Here is a 19,119-nt window from a genome sequence, read left to right as displayed (position 1 = left end):
GGTTCCCGGCTGACGGAAGTGACTGGCCCTGGCAGACGTGATAAGAGCTCTAATAAATACTAGCATGTGCATACTAACCAATCACAGGCGAGAAGGCGGCTGATTCAGCCTGAGCGAAGAAGGTAGGGAGGAAAGGGCTCCTAGGAATGAGCTCACCAGGAAGTTTCTTCTAAAGGACTGCTCTTTTCAAGACCAGAAACGGTTAGTTTTGCTAAATTAATTCCCTCAAGTAAGTTCATTCTGCTTTGCCAGATGTACTTGGCCACTGTCTTCCCAGGATTGGGAATGGGCTGCTGGTTTCTCACAGCACACATTCCCCTCTCCCCAACATCAAGTTCATTCCACCCAGGAGCACACTGCTATATAAGCATAAAAGACACCCCACAACCTCGAACAGGAAACACTTCCTTTCAGACTGTGATTACAAATGGTTCTCAATGAATGAAAACAGGCAGCTAAATGCGGAACTTTATTTCCTCCTAGGAAGAACAAAAGTCCTAGAAGCTGCATGTAGTAGAAGACTTCATTAATTCCTTCTGATGACCAGAAAGCATTCTTTCCCCTGCTCACCTTCCACTCAGGTACCTGCTGTATTCTCTCATCTCTACCAAAGCTTTCTTTACTACAATGGCAAAGATATAACTGGCTCTTAATCATTATCTATTCATTGCAGCTTAGTAACTGTTACTTACCAACACCTATCCCAATAATTCTCTCCCACAATGTGTTATATACATTCCCTCCAAACACCTCTCACTCTGACTAACAATACTGTCACATACTGTTAATAAATAGTTACAGTATATATTTAGTCCCACGATTACACAGGGTATCTATCGGATGAGGCACACTATAATTAAAGTTTCAAAAGGTGATGCCATTTTTTTCTTGCAAACATAATGTTTATATTTCATATGAATGATTAAAGTCCACAATAGAAATAGTAATCACCATATTAATGAATTCTAAATCCATGATTACATATGCACATAGGTAAAGTTTAGTGAACATCTGTATTCTTTGCCATGATTTATGGTATAATTTGAAATTTTCTGGTTTATCCAGCTTCCTAAAATACAAACATGTATTTCAGTCATGAAGATCTACCAAGAATATGCTTTCTCCACCAGTACCATTCCTGCAACCCCAAATCTCACCGCTCCATGCCCCCCCCCCCCCACACACACACACAATGTTGGGGGAAAAGAAACATAAATTAAAACTATAATCCATGAATATTATAATTAGGCTAAGTATTAAGTCTGAAAGTTACAATAAACATTACAAAAATGTACCTTGCTATGGTCTGCCACTTACAATGGTGTGCAAGTGATGCAGGAAAGTTTGGTTATCTTTTTAAGGTTAAAGACCTGATTTAACTTTAACTCCCTGGCAGAGGCACTAAACAAATATCTGTGCTGATTTAAAATGACTAAAGTACAAGTTACTAATTGAAGGCTTAGGATTTTTCAAAAATGGTGTGCGTGAACAAACACAAGCAGGGATTTTGGTGACCCAAACAAAGCCTGTTCTATCCTGGTTTTATTTACCTACGTGAGCTTCACATCTCTCATTTCTCTAGGTCAGGGGTTCTCAACCTGTGGGTCACGACCCCTTTGGCGGTCAAACTACCCTTTCACAGGGGTCGCCTAAGACCATCCTGCATATCAGATATTTACATTACGATTCATAACAGTAGCAACATGACAGTTAGGCATTAGCAACGAAAATAATTTTATGGTTGGGTCACAACATGAGGAACTGTATTTAAAGGGCCAGAAGGTTGAGAACCAACCACTGCTCTGGGTCAAGGATTCTCTATGACAATCCTTGTTATAGCCTACTTCACAGACAAATGGAAACTACACTTTTCAAGTTAAATGCATTTACACCTGAGACTGGCTCTCTCCATTCTTGGGCACTGATGGATGGCAAAGGAGATGCACTTGATCATAGGGTGACTTCCCTCAGGAGTGGCCTTTTCATTCTACCCTGTAAACGCCATACCGACAAACCTTAAACACTGCTCACACGAGGGCTTATAGGAAGCTGAGAAAGGAAGGAGAATTGGGCAAGACATTAAAGAGCTTCACAAAGTCTTCAATAACAGTAAGAGAGCTACGTGGACAAGAAGAGCAAGATGCACATGTTAAGACATAAAATCTGTCAAGTTCAACCTTCCTGGCTTTTCTGGGCCATTCTGTGCCCAACTTTCCTGAAGGTGACGTTAAGGTATACCTAGCTCTCCATAAACGTCACCGTATTTCCCACGTCTTAGATTTGAAGGACTACCTTCATGATTTCTGACTTAGTCTCATACCACTCATGCTGGGGTCCAGCCCCAGCAGGCCCAGGGGTCCCCAAAGGTGTGGACGGAGTCAGCGAAGAAGGAATGACACGGAGACAGCGTTCAGTTGATCAGCAGCCTAGCCAGGATCTCTAGCCAAGTTCTGTTCAGGATCTCCAGCGAAGTTCTGGTTAGGATCTCCAGCCAGGTTCTGTGTCCATGTTCTCTTGCTAGGTTCTCCAGCCAGGTTCAGTCACCAGGTTCTAGTCAGGTTCTCTTGCCAATTTCTGTAGTCAGGTTCAGTCCAGGATCTTTTGCCATGTTCTCTCCAGCGAAGTTCTTCTGTCTCTAGGTTCTGTGTAGGTTCTGTCTTCTAAGTTCTGTCTTGTTACATCTGTATTTATACCAGTTGATTCCAATCCTATCAATCACTATTCCAAAGGTTAGGGCGTTTCTTATCTCCATTCCAGGGAGTAAAGATTATGTAGCTTAAGCATGATTGTTCGTAGTTAAAGTGATTAATTACCCTCCTGGCACTTAGTTAAGAGGTTTTATTCCCTCCCTAACTTCAGGGGAAAATCCCTACCTGGGGAAACAACCTTTCTCGGAGAGGTGACCTTGGTTAAAACACAGCGCCAAGAAGGTGAGCAAACATATTAAGAACAGTATGCCATATATGCCAGGTCCCTTGAAACAGCAAGGATGGACCGGCTCCCGGCACACTCATCCTGATAATTTACTGTTTTTAAACTGAACTGTTACTTAACACCTATTTTTGCCTCATTCTAAGTAACCTAATCCATTCAATAAGTTAGTTAGGTAGCTGGCTTTATGTTTTTTTATTCTTCAAGCACAATATTCATGCACAGTAATGGAAAGACAGGGTATGCCCCTCTCAGCAAGAAAGTCTGTTTGTAAAGCACACTTTGGAAAACACAGTTTGGGGGACAGCAAACGAGGCAGACAAAATGCTTAATCAAACTCTTAGGTAATTTTTCAATATGCCAGTCCCTAGACCAGCCGTGGGCAAACTACGGCCCACGGGCCGAATCCAGCCCGTTTGAAATGAATAAAACTATTGAAAAAAAAGACCGTACCCTTTTATGTAATGATGTTTACTTTGAATTTATATTAGTTCACACAAACACTCCATCCATGCTTTTGTTCTGGCCCTCCGGTCCAGTTTAAGAACCCATTGTGGCCCTCGAGTCAAAAAGTTTGCCCACCCTTGCCCTAGACTCTCCGCTGAGCTCACAGGTTATGGAGGCTGATGAAGTTTTGGGTGCAATGCCTGGCTGGATGATGGAGGCACCAATCGTTGAAAACCCAAAATGACACCGGCACCTTCACTGGAAGGCCTCTGCAGGCCTGTGGGGCTCTAGTAGTCAATCGCCAAGTTCAGCAGTCAGCCACCACGTGCTATTCTGAGAAGCGCGTTTCCTAATCAAGTTAAGAAAGTGGGAGCAGGCACTTTCCAACTCAGAGCTCCGCCTCTCCTGCAATATAATGTGGGCGATGTACAAGCTTCATCACTGCTCTCCTAGGTACCCTTCCAGCCTGGACCCAGCTACCGTCAACACTGGATGTTGCGAGTGAGTACCTGGTAACTTTTCCCATTGCTGTTTCACGGTCTTTTAAAAAATGTTCAATGGAAATACCACTCCAGACCCTCACAAATTTGCTAGCTATTTAGGCGTCCAATAACAAGGGTCATGACAAAAATTCTTGTGGGGGTGAAGTAGGTCCGAAGTAGCTTTAGGGATGATTTCTTTTTTAACCTTAAAAAAGGTCACATAAACACTGAAGTTCTTAACCCATAAATAGGTGTTAATTCTGACCTGGGTCTTTGTTTCTGAGCCTTATATACCCTTGGATTGAGGATCAAGAAACTTAGTAAAACACGTGAGATAATCGTTTTGCCCCACCCACCCAATTTTCTAGGAAAAATGCCTCTCAACACCAAGGCTGGCTGGCCCAAGGCCATCCTGGCCAGCAAATTTCAGCCCCCTGATAACTGCTTAGGGTCTAATTCATCAATGAGGCATGTTATAGGAAGTAAGCTCCCAACCTAGACAATTTAATCTGAAGCCACAACTCGTTACTGGGATTTGTTTCAGGGATTAGGCAAAAAAATAATTCCCAGATGGCTCACATTCTTGTTAGAAGTATGTTGAAAGTTTCAGCAGTGATTACTAACCCTTCCTACCTCTTCACCCCACCCCAGGCACGCCTACACTTCATGCCACTCCCAAACCAAATCTGCATGACTTTTTAAACTACAATTTCAAGAACGTATGTGCCTCCTAAAAAAGAAAACCACCACCCACAACAACAACAAAACCTTCAGGAGAGAAAACCTTGCAAATTCAAAAGTCACTGTAGGAATGTTATCACCTCCCTTGCATTCCCAGGCACTTCTGCAGAAGATAAATGGTTGGCCTGTGACCTTTTGTCAATGTACAAAAAACTAGATCAAAAGTTAAACAAATGTAGGGAGAAGTCCTAGCAAATGGTATTCCCGGGGGGGTGATATAAAAATGCATTGGTCTTAAGCATATGCGTGCCTCAAAAATAGTAATATTTCCCTGTGTAGGGATTGGGGTGGAGTATTTACTGGGAACCTGGTTCACTTCTGTATATAAACAGTCAAGTCATTAACACAACAGGGATTTCTATCACGTCTCCTCCATCTTCTCACCCAACCCCCCTTAAAGTTCTCTTACTGGCATTCAAGGCCTTTCAAGAGAGTGTAACCAACGCTTCCTCTTTTCCCTGGACACCCACAGGGCACCTCCTGTCTATACTTCTAGATCCCACATCCCTTCTCAGCCTTGGAACCTACACTTACATAGTGGGAGCTCTTTATGGTTCCTATTACTAGCTGCCATTTACGTAGCACCCACTACATGCCAGGCCCCCTACATTATTTCATCCAGTCCTCACTCAACCCTATTCGCCCCATCTTCCTATACTGGCTGACGTTGTAAGGTATCTGTTCAAATGCCACCCTTTCTTCCCAGCCAGAATCCCTGAAGGGAGCGCACACAGGACATCTCTCTGTGCTGCACACTCCCTGCCCCAGGCTCGGGTACCCCAGCAGCGTGCATTGCAGAAACACAGTGCTCAATTTTCAGGTCTAGCAGAGACACTTCGAGGCAGAATTTGAGTGTGGCTCATCCAGAAACCACGGGCGGTGATGAGCACAGGAGGTGCTCACTACGTGATTAGCTGCCCCGTCCTGGAAAAAAAAGTTACAGGCAGTATTTCGAGAAGAAAATTCCCCTTCATCAATGTCTGGCAGCTGCTCTGGCAAAGCTCAAGAAACACATCCAAAGCCACTGCCGCCTTAGGAAACACCCACCCCTCACCTTCCCCAGAAGGAAAGCCGCAGCACCGGCCGCATTTCTCACTGGAACCCATCAGTCTGAGTTATATGCATGCTTCCCCGACAAGAATGTGGTAGAGGTGCCCTCTTATCATTTGTATTCCCCACACCGAAGTGAAGTGGTTTGTGAAAATGCATTGAATAAACAGACTTCATTCTCGTGGCACTTTGCTACAAATGCAATCACTCCTACTAACTTCTCACTTAAAACATCTTCTTCCCAGGTGTGTAGGTCTCCTCTCGGAGGGGTCCTGACAAAGAGGGCCCTGTTCTCCCAAAATGACCTTCGGCGCACCCGGCACAGACCACGGGCAGACCTGAGAAGAGGGCCTCTTTCCCTCTCTGCTGGGGTTCCCTGGGCGGAGGGAAGGGAGTGTGTGATAGGAGGGCAGTTTCCAGGATGGTAAGAACCTGCTGGGAACTGCAGGGAAACCACAGCCATTACTCAGGGCACACAGCTGCCAGGGAAGCCGCGCTGACGGAGAACTGAAGCTAAAATAGAGGTGGGAGGCTATTCCATTACTAAGCTCTGGAGTATTCACTGTCAAAACCCGGCAGTCAAAACCCTGATTATTTATAACTTCAACTACTGTGTAAGAGCGGAAACCTGACAAATGAAGACATAAAAGAGAAGGAACTAATGACAGGTAAGATAATGCCAGAGTAGAAAGCACTCAGCGCTCCCTTGTTGTGGTTTCTTCTGAAGCTCCATCTCCATTCCCGGCCGAGAACAATTTTTACAGTGTCGCGCAGAGGCAGCTGATTCCAAGGGAGAAATGAAGAGCCTGGTTTCTACGGAGTTGTCAGTCTGCCTCAAGCACAGGAACACCAGTAACTTTAGCCAAGTACAGAGTGTGGTTTGAAACAGAGAGGGAAAGCACAAAGCCACACAGCAGGTGACAGACCGGCTCCAGAGATGCCTCCAAGGTAGCAGGGATCCCAGACAGAGTTCAAGACAGTCTCCCCTACTCAGTGACTTCATCTGAAACCCGAGAAGAGAAGAGAAGAGAAGAGAAGAGAAGAGAAGAGAAGAGAAGAGAAGAGAAGAGAAGAGAAGAGAAGAGAAGAGAACAGAACCCAGGAGCCCCGAAGGCCCCCAGCCTAGCCCCTGCCCTCAGCCCTCCCCAGGGGGGAGAGAATCCCAGCTCCCCACAGCACATCTGGGAAGCCCACCGTGCGCTCCCAGGTTCACTCTCGGCGACCCTCCTCCCCACCAATGAGCGCAAGAGGGTACTTACATGGTGCCAACATGACAGCTCCCGCCGGGGTGGAAACCCGCGATCTCCTCGCACCAGCATCTCGGGCGCGGGTCCCGCGCGGGCCCCGCTCCTCCTCCTTCTCCGCGCCGCGGGTCAGTCCTCGGACTTGTGGCCTGGGTGCAGGCCAGCGGGGACCCACCCCTTTGTCCCTCCTCCCGCGGCGCCGGCGTAGGTCCGCCCCCCGCCCGAGCGCAGCGCCTCTGTGTTGGCCCAGAGGCCCGGGAAACTCTCAAATGGGCCGCTACCACCCCCTGCGCGACCGGAGGGGAGGACTCACGGGCGCCCCGCCCTCGAGGCCCCCCGCAGCAGGATGAGTCACGCGCGACTCCCGGCTGGGAGCCGGAGTCGGCGGCGGCAGCAAGGGGATCCCGTGGCCGTAGCGTCCCGCCGCCCCACGGCCGCACCAGCACCCTCCCCCGGCCGGCCCGATGGTTCGCTCCGCGGCGCACACTGGGGCCAGCAGGTCTCGCTCCAAGCGCGCGCGCCCGGGAAGCGCTGTGAGTTGCGAATAGTGCTGCGCTGTGAGCTGGGGGCTGGCCTGCTAACCTTGCGATCGCGTGCGCATCCAGTACGAACACCTTTTGGAGAGGTTTGCAGAGCCTCTTCAACTCTCTTCCGATAGGAAGAGCCGGGGAAACTCCAAAGTTTTCTGTCCCGCCTAGAGGCCTGCCTGGCCAGCTAACACATTTCTCTGCTCCACAACTGATTACCGAATTCCAGGGGTATAAGGTGTTGATGTTAAAACATGACTTTTGAGGTTATCTCTTTGACACGTTTCCAACAACTCCAAACAAAGAGACAAACTCCCTCCCATCATATCAGCTTGTCCAAGGCTACCTACCGGTAGGTCACATATACTTAATGGCAGGATTCATCTAATTCAACTCAGTACATGTACTCGTATTAGAGAACTCTGTGGACAAAGAATTGTGCGAGATAAAAGCTTCCTTCCTTTAAGGGCATGCAAATTATGTGGAGAATCAACACAGGTACAGTGATTACGAATGTGACTTAGGATTTGAAATCCAAGGAAACCCCCTTGTAGGAGAAAAAAGCCACAGCCCACCCTGCTCTTCTCTTACACTGAAAAGCACAACTCCACTTAGACTCCCAAGTAGAAGGTAAAAGGTAAAAGGTCTGATAGGACACACACGTTCGGCTCGTTCCCTGAAAAGTTGCTTCACTTCCTGCCTAATGAAAACAAGTTTGGCAGTTTCCGTGGAAAAACAAGTCCGGCAGATGCCTCTCGGAAAGTGTCAGGCTCCTGGCCTCCTTTGGAGTCGCTAAGTGCTTGCCTCTGAATAAGAAGCACAGTGAGTAACATTGCCCAGTTCCTTCAGGTCCTCAGAATTGGAGGTTTCGGTTGTATTCCTGATGTAAGGTGTTACTCTCCCGACCTGAGCACCACTTAAAAAATGTTTCCCAAATTAGGTGGTGATGACTAATAATAACAATGCCAGCCTTTGTGAACCGGCCACACCTTAGTGATGAGCTTATACCACCAGCATTCAGAAAGGAAGAAAGGAATCCAGAATGTGGCAATTACATCTGCCCCATTATTCCTTTTCTCTCTCTCGAGTTGTGCTATCCAAAATGATAAGCACTTGGAACATGTGGATTTTTAATATATTTAAATTAGCTAAAATTAAAGGAAGTGAAAAATTCTGTTTCTGAATCACACTAGTCACATTTCCAGTGCTCAGTCAGTAGCTGATGGCTACAATATATGACAGCGTAGATAGAGAATATTCCTATGATCACAGAGAGTCCTAATGAACTACACTGCTCCACATGATGAAATACTCATATAGCAGAAAGACCAATATTCTGGCACAATAAATAGTTCTGATTCAGATAATGATTGAAAACACATGATTCAATCGATAGAGTAGCATTGCTAGCAGCAGTAAAAAAAAAATCAATGTAACTCTTTGGAGAAGTAATTTATAGTCCATACTAGAGGCCCAGTGCACAAATTTGTGCACTGGGGTCCAGCCAACCCTGCCCTGATTGGTGTGTGGAGGGCTGATCGGGGGCGGGGCCAGGCGCAGGCCAATCGGGGTGGTGGGGGCCCATCAGGGGTGGGGCCAGCTGTGGATCTGGCCAGTTTGCTGCCCAGCATGGGTGTCATAGCAACCGGTTGTTCCGGCGTTATGGCATTCTGGTCGTTATGGCATTCCAGTTGCTGGTTCTTTTTATATATAGATTTTCCATATGTGGAGTTGCACATTTATTTGAACCCCACTCCTAGAATTTGTTTCTCCAAAGAACTTTTCTGTCCAACAAGAAATTATTTAACACCTTCTGTGAAGCCAGAACCTCCTGATAAAAGCCTTATTAGGCTCTTACCTATAGGAGCTCCATCTATTGTAGCAATCGGTAAATAATAAGAAAAGGAAGGAAGAAAAAAGAAAGGAAGGGAGGGAGGGAGGGAGGACCTGTGTAAATTCTGAGATTCCTGGCAGACTCAGGGTGGTGTGAGGGCTTTCAGAAGAGGTTCCTCACCCAGACTAAGGGGATGGGGATTAGAGAAGGCTTTCCAGTGATGGGGTTACTTACATATTCCAAAGGATGGGCAGGAATGAGTTTTCGAGACAAAAAGAGGGGGGAGAGCTTTCCAAATAAAGGGAATAAATAAGAAGAGTATCAAGGAATGAAGAGACCACTCAGGCTGTGGTATTTTGTTACAGCAGCCTGTGCTAAGACTGCCTCTAAAACCTACCTTCTAGGATGAGTTGACCCTGTTCCCTTCTCCACCCTCAACTCATCCTCCACTCTCCCAAGCTTACTTCCTGGAGCCACACTGGCCTTCCCTTGTGGCTGCTGCTTTTGAGACCTTACCAAGCCCACTCCTGCCCCAGAGCCCTTCTTCAAGCTTCTCTGCCTGAATCGCAGAGCCAGCTCCTCCTTAGATTTCTCTTTCCATCTGAAATAGGAAGCACCCCCTTGAGGGGAAGCTACCAGAAAGCCAGGCCCTCCGGAGAGAGCCAAGTTTAAGTTAAAGCGAAGAGGTGGAGGCCAGCTGAGTATTTTGCTGAAACAAATGTTTAAGAGCATAGAGCTGTGGACGAAAAGGGGCCACACGCTAACCTGACTAGCTCAGGGAAGGCCTGCACGGCAGCCTTGCAGACTCAAGAGACCTAAAGTAACCACAAAGGATGGTCTGAAATTAAATTTTTTTAAACTTAAATGTGGTTTATGGCGGGTAGTCATACCCTAAGCCAGTATCTTCCCTGACCAAAGTCAATCTTTACCTTAAACCTAGCCTATTGGTCTTGTTGCATCTACAATAACATGTCACTGGAATGTCAAAGTAATTGTCCTTTTTGCCGGACCTCTCCAAGCACAGGCACTGCTCTGTGGAGACCTCAAATCTCCTCATTGTTATTGAGTTAATTGTTGACTGTTAACTATCCTGCATCCACCTAAGTAAAAGAAGTATGTGTCTTATCATTTGACTTTTTACCCCATCCCAGGGGCTTCTCTTCCCCGCCCTTTGCTTTCTCCCACCTCCCTAATCATCTGTCACCAATGATTTCATGTAACCCACTTACATCTCCTCTTTTGATTCTAATGTATAAAACAAGGTGAAAAACTGCCATTCTCTAGAGCACTATCTCAATCCATTGAGATTCTGCTTCCGGCATTTGTCAACAGTTTGGCTCAAATAAACGCACAAAAATTCTTCACAGGTAAAAAGGCCCTCATGTCACAGGCGAGGGAGGGCATCTGAGGTGAGAGAGGCTCAGGGGACTGTCTGCATGAGGCACACAGGCCTTCCAGGGAAACCAGAGGGGCCTCTGGCAACACCTGAATTGCTTTAAAAAAATTATCACCAGAATCGTCTAACCCTAAGAATGCAGTATCCCTGATGGACACAGATTAAAGTTGTTGAAGAGCCTCCTACATTTTCAAAGAAGTCTCAGACTTGAAAGGGGCCTTAGAAAAAAAGGCTGCAAACAGAGAGTTTTCCAGGGCAGCCATGCAAATTAGCACAGCCTCTTAAAACAAAGGCAACTGGCCTCGCCTGGGCGCTTCCAGGAGGCATTCAATAAAAATGGAAAATGTGGCTGCTAACATTTCTGTTCCTATAGCACAGAGTCTGAAATGCCTCTGATGATAAGCATCTCCTGACGCATCCAAGACCTGTCCCCAGAGATTCTGATTCAGTCAGTCTGAAAAGGGCCTGGGGAATTGATATTTTTAGCATTCAGCCTCAGGCGAGTCTCATCGTGAGGGAGGTTTGGGAAATTCTGCGAAAGGGACAGTGTTGTGGTTCTCTGACACAGGACGGAAGGTTACCCTATGGAAGGAAGGTAAAACATGTTGCAGGTCAGAAAAAAATTTTCTCTTTGCAAAGTGTTGTCTTTGGTCTACAAAAGAAAAGGTACAGTCCTCCGACTCTTTTCGTTATGTTTATTTACATATGTGTTTATATGCAGACATAATCTGGATTTCAATCATTTTTATATAACTGATACTTGTTTATTTACCCAAACCATAGAGTACATAAAAATGTAGCACCATGGGGCTGGCCGATTTGGCTCAGTGGATAGAGCGTCGGCCTTCGGACTGAAGGGTCCCGGGTTCGATTCCGGTCAAGGGCATGTACCTCGGTTGCGGGCACATCCCCAGTGGGAGATGTGCAGGAGGCAGCTGATCAGATGTTTCTCTCTCATTGATGTTTCTAACTCCCTATCCCTCCCCCTTCCTCTCTGTGAAAAAATAAACAAAATATATTTTTTAAAAAATGTAGCACCATGCAATTAAAATGTCACTATCCAGCCCTAGCTGGTTTGGCTCAGTGGATAGAGCATCGGCCTACGGACCAAAGGGTTCCAGGTTCAATTCTGGTCAAGGGCATGTACCTTAGTTGCAGGCTCCTCCCCCGCCCGAGCCCTGATAAGGGCTCCTGCAGGAAGCAACCAATCGATGTGTTTCTCTCCCATTGATGTTTCTCTCTCTGTCTTTTCCTCTCTCTTCCACTCTCCCTAAAAATTAGTGGAAAAATATACTCAGGTGAGGATTAACCAAAAACAAACAAACAAAAGTCCCTTCCAGAGCAAACTACTGTTAGTGACAGGAGGAGCATCCTTCCAGGTACCTCTCTGACCAGGTAAGCATGCAGATATCGTATGCAACCTCTTACACCTGGGCTATGCCAGACATGCCCTTCTGCCCCTGTTATTCCACATAAGAATACTGCTTAACTATTTTTTCATGGCAATACAGAGTGATATCATCATTTTTTTATCTGCATAATATTCCATTTGTATGAATATAGTACTATAATCTGCTAAATAAATTTTTCTATTTGAAGTTATTTTTAAAACTGGTATAGAGGACAGGAGAAAAACCAGGTGGATGAAACTCCTAAGGTTTATTTTGCAGTGATAATGAGGAAGCAAGTAGCTAGTGGGACTCAGGCAGAATTCATAAGATGTGTCTAGTGTTGATAGTAAGTTAGTAACTGTAAGATGTGTTAAAAGATAAACAGAATAACTGTTGTGTTAAATGTAGGTGAAAAGAATGAAACAAATAAGAGTTACTTGTTAATAGAAGGGGATGGAAGGACAAAGTAAATCTTAAATAGTAATTATATTTCATAAAGTATATTAATAAATTTAATAGCTTATATATAATTATAGATATAACATAATATAAAGTATTGTGTAACTTCGAATTTTTATTGTTAATAAGTATTTCCTATTTAATAAAATATTAATAATATGTAAAGCTCATCTCATATTACCTCTTGATTGACAGCTATGTCATCCCTAAATTGATCACCATTGGTGACACCCAATATGTCCAATTCTAGCCTCAAGTATATTCTGTGCCGAAACACAGATAAAACAGACCTGGTGAGCTACAGCTACTGGCCAGGCATTCTTGCCCCGCATTCCTCCAATAGAGCAAGCATGAGTTGGCTTCAGATACCTTCTATGTACTGAGACCCTTGTTCAATCTCAACTCTGTTCTTTGTGACCACACCATCATGTAGGAAAGCAGGCACCGCAGGGAGAACAGGACGGACGGACAGTGTGAGCACAGGGTTCCACAAGTGTGGACCCTCTACCCTATTTGCATCCTAACCTAATTATGTCGATGTGTTCTCATCTCTTTCCCCTTGCTTCTTGCTGGGGGTTTTCAAGTTGAACAAATGGAATAAATGGTGTGAGCAGGGCAGCTGACTCTGGTCTGAGCCTTTGTGTCCCATGATCTCTGGTAAAGCTGGCCTGGCGGTATCCTTAGCAAGACTGCATCAGGCTAATTTCCACCACTCCCAGAGCACTGCAGAGACGCAAGCAGGCCGGGGAGCCACACGAACCAAGTCGGGCTTACCGAAGGTGCATCACATTCCTTGCTAACCTGGGACGTGAGACGGACATTAACACTAGAGTGAAATCTTCCATTCAGTTTCAGGAATGTATGGGGCATTCAGCTTTTCCTGTCTCTAAAGTTATTCACTAAGTTTTTAAACAAACCAATCAAGATTTATTTCCAAGAGATTTAGAGCTCTCTGAGATTTACATTCTGTATAAGGTGTTTTTCTATTATTTTACAGAAGCAATCCTAGCGATTATTCCCAATGACACTTTAATTTTTACCTATCTTCTCTCTTCTTGATCTAGTTCTGCCTCTAGAACCATTCACCAGTGGCTAAAATGTTTTGATTCTTGGGAAAGCATCCCTCTTTCTTATTACTGAGCTAAAACTATCAGAAGAGACACATTTATCTTTAGCATACTATGAAACCTTTTTCCAAGTGGGTTGGTAGAGTTATTTTAGTAACCAGACAACATCTGAATTAAAAGTAATCTTATATATAATTATTTTGATTGTTTTAAATGTCAATAATTATAATACCAATATCAAATATTAATAATAGCCCAGGTAGTGTGGCCCAGTAGTTGAGCATCAACCTGTGAACCAGGAAGTCACGGTTTGATTCCTGGTCAGGGCACCTGCCCAGGTTGCAGTCTAGATCCCCAGTGGGGGGTGTGCAGGAGGCAGTCAATCAGTGATTCCCTCTCATCATTGATGTTTCTATCCCTCTCTGAAATCAGTAAAAATGTATTTTTAAAAAATATATTAATAATAATAATTACATTTTCAAAAACCCATAATTATTTCAAATATCAACATAATTATGATGAGGTGAGGAAATCCTGTCCAGGATGTTTTATCTAATCTCACTATACAACTAGATTATCTCTACACAAATAAAAAATTTGGCTGAATTGAAAACTGCTGTCACCAACCACTCAACTGATGGAAATGTGATACAGTACCAAAATCAGGGCTCCAATAATGACACCCCTCCCAACCAGAAGCTAGTTGCAAATTCTTTACCTCAATTTCATCAGATTACATGGGAATCATAAAATAAGCTGCCCCCAGGCTTTCCCATGCAACCACAGCACAGGAACCCCACACAGCGGCCCCACACAGGCAGCCGCTCAGCACTGTGACTGCTGATTGCGAATTAGACGGCAACTCCCAGCCAGGGAGGAGCTGGACACCATGAAAATGTCCCCAGGCAGTGCAGGGCCTAGCCCACTGGGTACCTGACACCAGGTACTAGACCCAGAATTGGCTAGAATAGGCAGAGGAGAAGGTGTTGGAAAGAAGGGTAGGTAGTGGTAAGGAAAATAAGCAGGAAGAATTCTTTTAAGAAATGTGACTGTGAGGCCCTGGCTGGTATGGCTCAGTTGGTTGAAGGTCATCCACTGCACCGAAAGGTCGCTGAGTAGATTCCAGGTCAGGACACATACCTAGGTTGTGGTTGCAATCCCTGGTTGAAGTGTGTGCAGGGAGCAACCGATTGAAGTTTCTCTCTCTCTCTCTCTCTCTCTCTCTCTCTCTCTCTCTCTCTCTCTCTCTTTCAAAATCAAATAAAAACATACTTTAAAAAAAGAAAAACAGAAATGTGGCTGTGAAAGGTAAGAGAGAGAGCTCTGGGTTTGCAATCCCCTGGTCATCGTTTAATTCTTAGGTTCTGGTTTGTATTCAACAAGCAGGAGTATAATTAACATTTTATGTTTCAGAAGCTAGCTTCTGAGTATTACTCATCTGTGTGCTACACTGAAAATGTCCAGACAGCTCAGATTTCCAGAGATAGGCCAGGTGGCCAGCACTTGTCTTACTGATTTCATGGGTAAGCCATGCACTCTAACTTTTGTTTGGAAAACATGTTAGACAATAACAAGAACACTCAAAAGTAAGAATAAGCCCATCTTATTTTTACTTTTCTTCCATTTAAATGGTATATCAATTTCTCATGATGAACATCTGCTGAAATTGCTAAAATGACGAAGTCTTTATAGACAAGTATTTGAAGCAATGCTCTTTTACTTGAAATACTTAGAAAGGAAAACATGGAATTATTGTGACAAAACCACTTGTCTAAAGCCCTATGACTACAAATTAAGTGGCTTGAAATCCATGAACACTGAACTAATTCCAAGTAAATGTACTTGTAATACAAGTGTAAGGCTAACTCATTGTTTATGAACCTTTAGGCTGGTTTAAGTAGGAAATTAAGAATAGGGCATCTATACACAGTCTGTGTATTTACAGGAATTTTAACATTTTAATAGCAAAACAGCACATCATCTCAAAAAATATAGCCCATTTCTTTCATGAATGTTAAGTGTTTCATAATTTCCCATGGTCTTCTTAAACAGGTAATATAGAAAACTGTAATATAAGAGTATTTCACTCAGAAACTCGAGAGCCTCAAACTAAGAAGCTGGCGGATTGGTACCCTATCTCCATCCACATCATTACTTTTCCCAGGAAACAGGAGGAAACATAGCAGAAACAAAGAAAATGCTAGAAGCCAGGAAAGCACTGGGTGACAGAGCACAACTATGAAGTCAAACAAACCAGTGTTTCAACAAGTCCCAGCTCTGCTACTTCTTGGGTTTAACCTATGACATTGCCACTATTGGACTGTCTGTGACGTATAAAAACGGCCCATTCACATGGTTCAGGCTAAAGGCTGTGATTTGGGCAGCTCATCTAAACCCCCTAAGCCTCCATTTCTTCTTCTGTAAAATGGTGGTATGCGTAGTATTGTGACCCCTCAAAATTTTACATGTTGAAGCCCTAACCCCTGGTACCTCAGAATGTGACCTTATTTGGAGGTAGGTGTTTACAGAGGTCATCAAGTGGAAGTGATGCCTTTTGGGTAGTCACTCCTCCAATATGACTGGTGTCTCTATACAAAGGAGAAATTCAGACACAGTGAGACACACAGAGGGAAGACGGCCATCTACCCTCCAAGGACAGAGAGCGTGGAGAAAGGTCCTCCCCTCCTAAGTTTCAGAAGGAACCAACCCTGCCAACAGCCTGATCTCAGACTTCTAGCCTCCAGAACGGAGACAATAAATGTCTGTTGTTTAAGGTACCCAGTTTTTTACTGCAGCCCGAGGAAACGAACACAAATCGGGATTATAGTTGGACCGACACCTTAGAACGTGGGTATGGGAATTAAATGAAGACAACGCAGGTAAAACATCTGGCACAGCACCAACTATACTGTCAGAGCACCCAAATCATCATTAAGCTCTCCCTGTTTTCACTGCAGGTTGCCACTTCACGTCATACTGGAATTACAATGGAAGTCTCACCACACACACCGCTCTTCTTCCAGCCTCCTGCAGCACCTCTAGGCCCTTTGATGTAGCCTCTGCTCTCGAGCGTCTTCTCCCTCTTTTCTTTTTTAAAATATATTTTATTGATTTTTTATAGAGAGGAAGGGAGAGGGATAGAGAGTTAGAAACATCAATGAGAGAGAAACATTGATCAGTTGCCTCCTGCACACCCTCTACTGGGGATGTGCCCACAACCAAGGTACATGCCCTTGACCAGAATCGAACCTGGGACCCTTCAGTCCGCAGGCTGGCGCTCTATCCACTGAGCCAAACCAGTTAGGGCTCTTCTCCCCTCTTTGCATACCTGGCCAAGAACGTTTCATCCTCAAGTTTCCTCTCAGATATCACCTCCCACGGAGGGTCCCCCCTCCCCCCTGCGCCCTCCCCCCACTTAGTCACCGCCTCAGCCTTCTGCTCACACGCCCTCACAGGGGTGAGTGCAGCCCTTTCCACACAGCAGTGCAATTACTGATTCCAAACTAGATCCCCTGTCCCCCAGGACAAGCCTTCTATGCCTTGGATTTCCCTCAGGCAGTGCTGTGAGGTGCTCATTGAATGCTGAGGAAGAATCTCTTCACCATGTGCAGGGAAACTGGCCGCACCCACCGTGCCCAAGCAAGCCCAGGTTCTAAAGCAGCTGCCACAGGTACTTTCCAGGTGGATGGTTCTGAAAGTGTGGTCCAGCACCAGAAGTATCAGCCTGTTGGGGACTTGTTAGAAGTGCCAATTCCTGGACCTCGCCCCAGGCTGACTGAAGCAGAACCTCTGGAGTTGGGACCCAGGAATCTGTTTTGTTAATGAGCCCTTCAGGTGATTCTGTTGCAGCTTAAGTTTGAGAACAACTGTTCTGGGTTTATCCAGTTCAGTAGGCGGGCTTTGGCTGCTGGTGTGAGCTCCCCCAGCACAGTATTACTATAGACTCAGGAGCCCCTAAGGGCGCGAGGACTGCAGAGGGGCCTTCACTTACAGCTCACTTTTTCTAAGCCCACTCTATGGGGTGAGTTGGTAATAGCGCTAAGATACCCAGACTGCCTAACAATGAGCATCCAGGTCTAGGAAAGTGAGTCTCTGCCCAAATTCTTAACATCCTTTCTAAAAGCAAAGAAGTGAAGATGATTTTGCCATGTCAAAAACATGATCACCAAAGCCCCTGGTGAAGTATCAAGCAACAAACACCAGGCAAACAGTGCTCTCCAGACCCCAAGATTGAAAAGGAGGGCAGAACAGGTAGCGACCGATGATCAAAAACCCCAGGTCAAGGCAGGTTCTACAGGCACCTTCCTCTCCCCATGCCAGACATTGCTAGTGGATCCCAACATTCTTGCTCAACACACTTGCCTATGAATCCTTCCTCTAGGCAGCCACTACCAGTTGATCAGAACTGGCCCTTGAGAAAAAGCTGTTTACTATCTGAGGTTTATGTGTTCAGGCTTCAAACTCTGTAGAGCTAGTATGGAAACCAGCTGGTATTCTAGGAATCTCGCTGCACTTGGAAGCCAGGGGCTGTACATCTTGAGGAAATCATTTAAAATCACTGAATCAAGGTTTCCTTATTTGCAAAAGAGAGCTAGGAATACCTTCCTCTCAGGGTTGTTCTGAGGATAACAAAAAGCTCTGGATAAATACTTGCTGGATCTGAAACTAGATCCATGTGGATGCTGCGGGGAAAATCCTCACCCAAGCTTGCCAGCAGCTGGAAGGGCACCCTTCAGTGCTCGTACATAAAGGAGCTTTGGAGAAAGGCACTGCCTTGGGAAACCAAACTGGTGTGGAAAGGTGTATGGTTACAGGAAATCAGAACCAGGGAGGTATTTATCAGGAGGGATTGTGTTTAAGTCAGAAAAATCCTTTCCTCCAATGATGTCAGCTTCAACCCCCCTCCCCACCCCACCTTGCCATATTCCATGCTGTCCCAACACATTTGACTCGATCGATAGATCCTACCTAGAAATTTTTCAGGACAACTATTTCTAGAGTCTAGGCAAGTACGTATGTCTTCTTACGTTGGAAGCTTTAAGAGCTCTTCATCTCATAAACAACCCCACACCAGACTGTTGGGGTGGTGGAAACTGAGGACTTCCCCATTCTAGTGTCCCCATTTGGACAACGGGACTCCAAGCCTGGCCTTGGTACGTGCCCAGTGCTCGCTATATGTTAACACATTTAGCTTCATGTTAATATTCCCTTTTTATAGACGAAGATCTGAGGCTCCAAGAAATGGAGACATGTGCCCGAGATCACACAATTAAAAGGCAGAAACACTGGGAAATGAACAGCTGTATGCTATTCATACGCCTCTAAACTCCAGCGCTGACGTGTAGCTGGAATCCACCCCAGCAGGGGCTGCGAGTTTAAACAGACAGGAATGACGAAACAAGCGCATAAAAAAAATAAAAATTCTAGCCCCATTCCAGCCAGCCATCATAGACTGTCTATAATCAGGGCTTAAAGTGTAACTAAGAATACATCACAACATCTGTCAAAATACAGTTTAATACCTTGTAAATCCCATTTAATTCATACTTA

The 19,119-nt window shown here is 45.1% G+C and overlaps 1 protein-coding gene across 7 annotated transcripts in view; it reads right to left on the bottom strand.

The window, feature by feature from the left end:
• Window positions 1-19,119, bottom strand: part of TJP2 (tight junction protein 2) — a 109,927-nt gene that overhangs the window by 65,641 nt on the left and 25,167 nt on the right. The window contains exon 1 of one of the 7 annotated variants that reach the window (XM_059656837.1): window positions 6,911-7,101. The exons of 5 other annotated variants lie outside the window; for them this stretch is intronic. In XM_059656837.1, the coding sequence (XP_059512820.1) occupies window positions 6,911-6,970 (60 nt within the window). In that variant the 5' untranslated portion in view covers window positions 6,971-7,101. Of the gene's footprint in view, window positions 1-6,910; window positions 7,102-19,119 lie in introns of those variants that run through there. One more of the 7 variants, XM_059656836.1, reaches the window with a different exon arrangement.

The sequence above is a fragment of the Myotis daubentonii genome, chromosome 11, assembly GCF_963259705.1.
Source record: "Myotis daubentonii chromosome 11, mMyoDau2.1, whole genome shotgun sequence".
Lineage (NCBI taxonomy): Eukaryota > Metazoa > Chordata > Mammalia > Chiroptera > Vespertilionidae > Myotis > Myotis daubentonii.
Note: the sequence above shows the minus strand (reverse complement) of the source record. Positions and strands in the feature narration are given on the sequence as shown.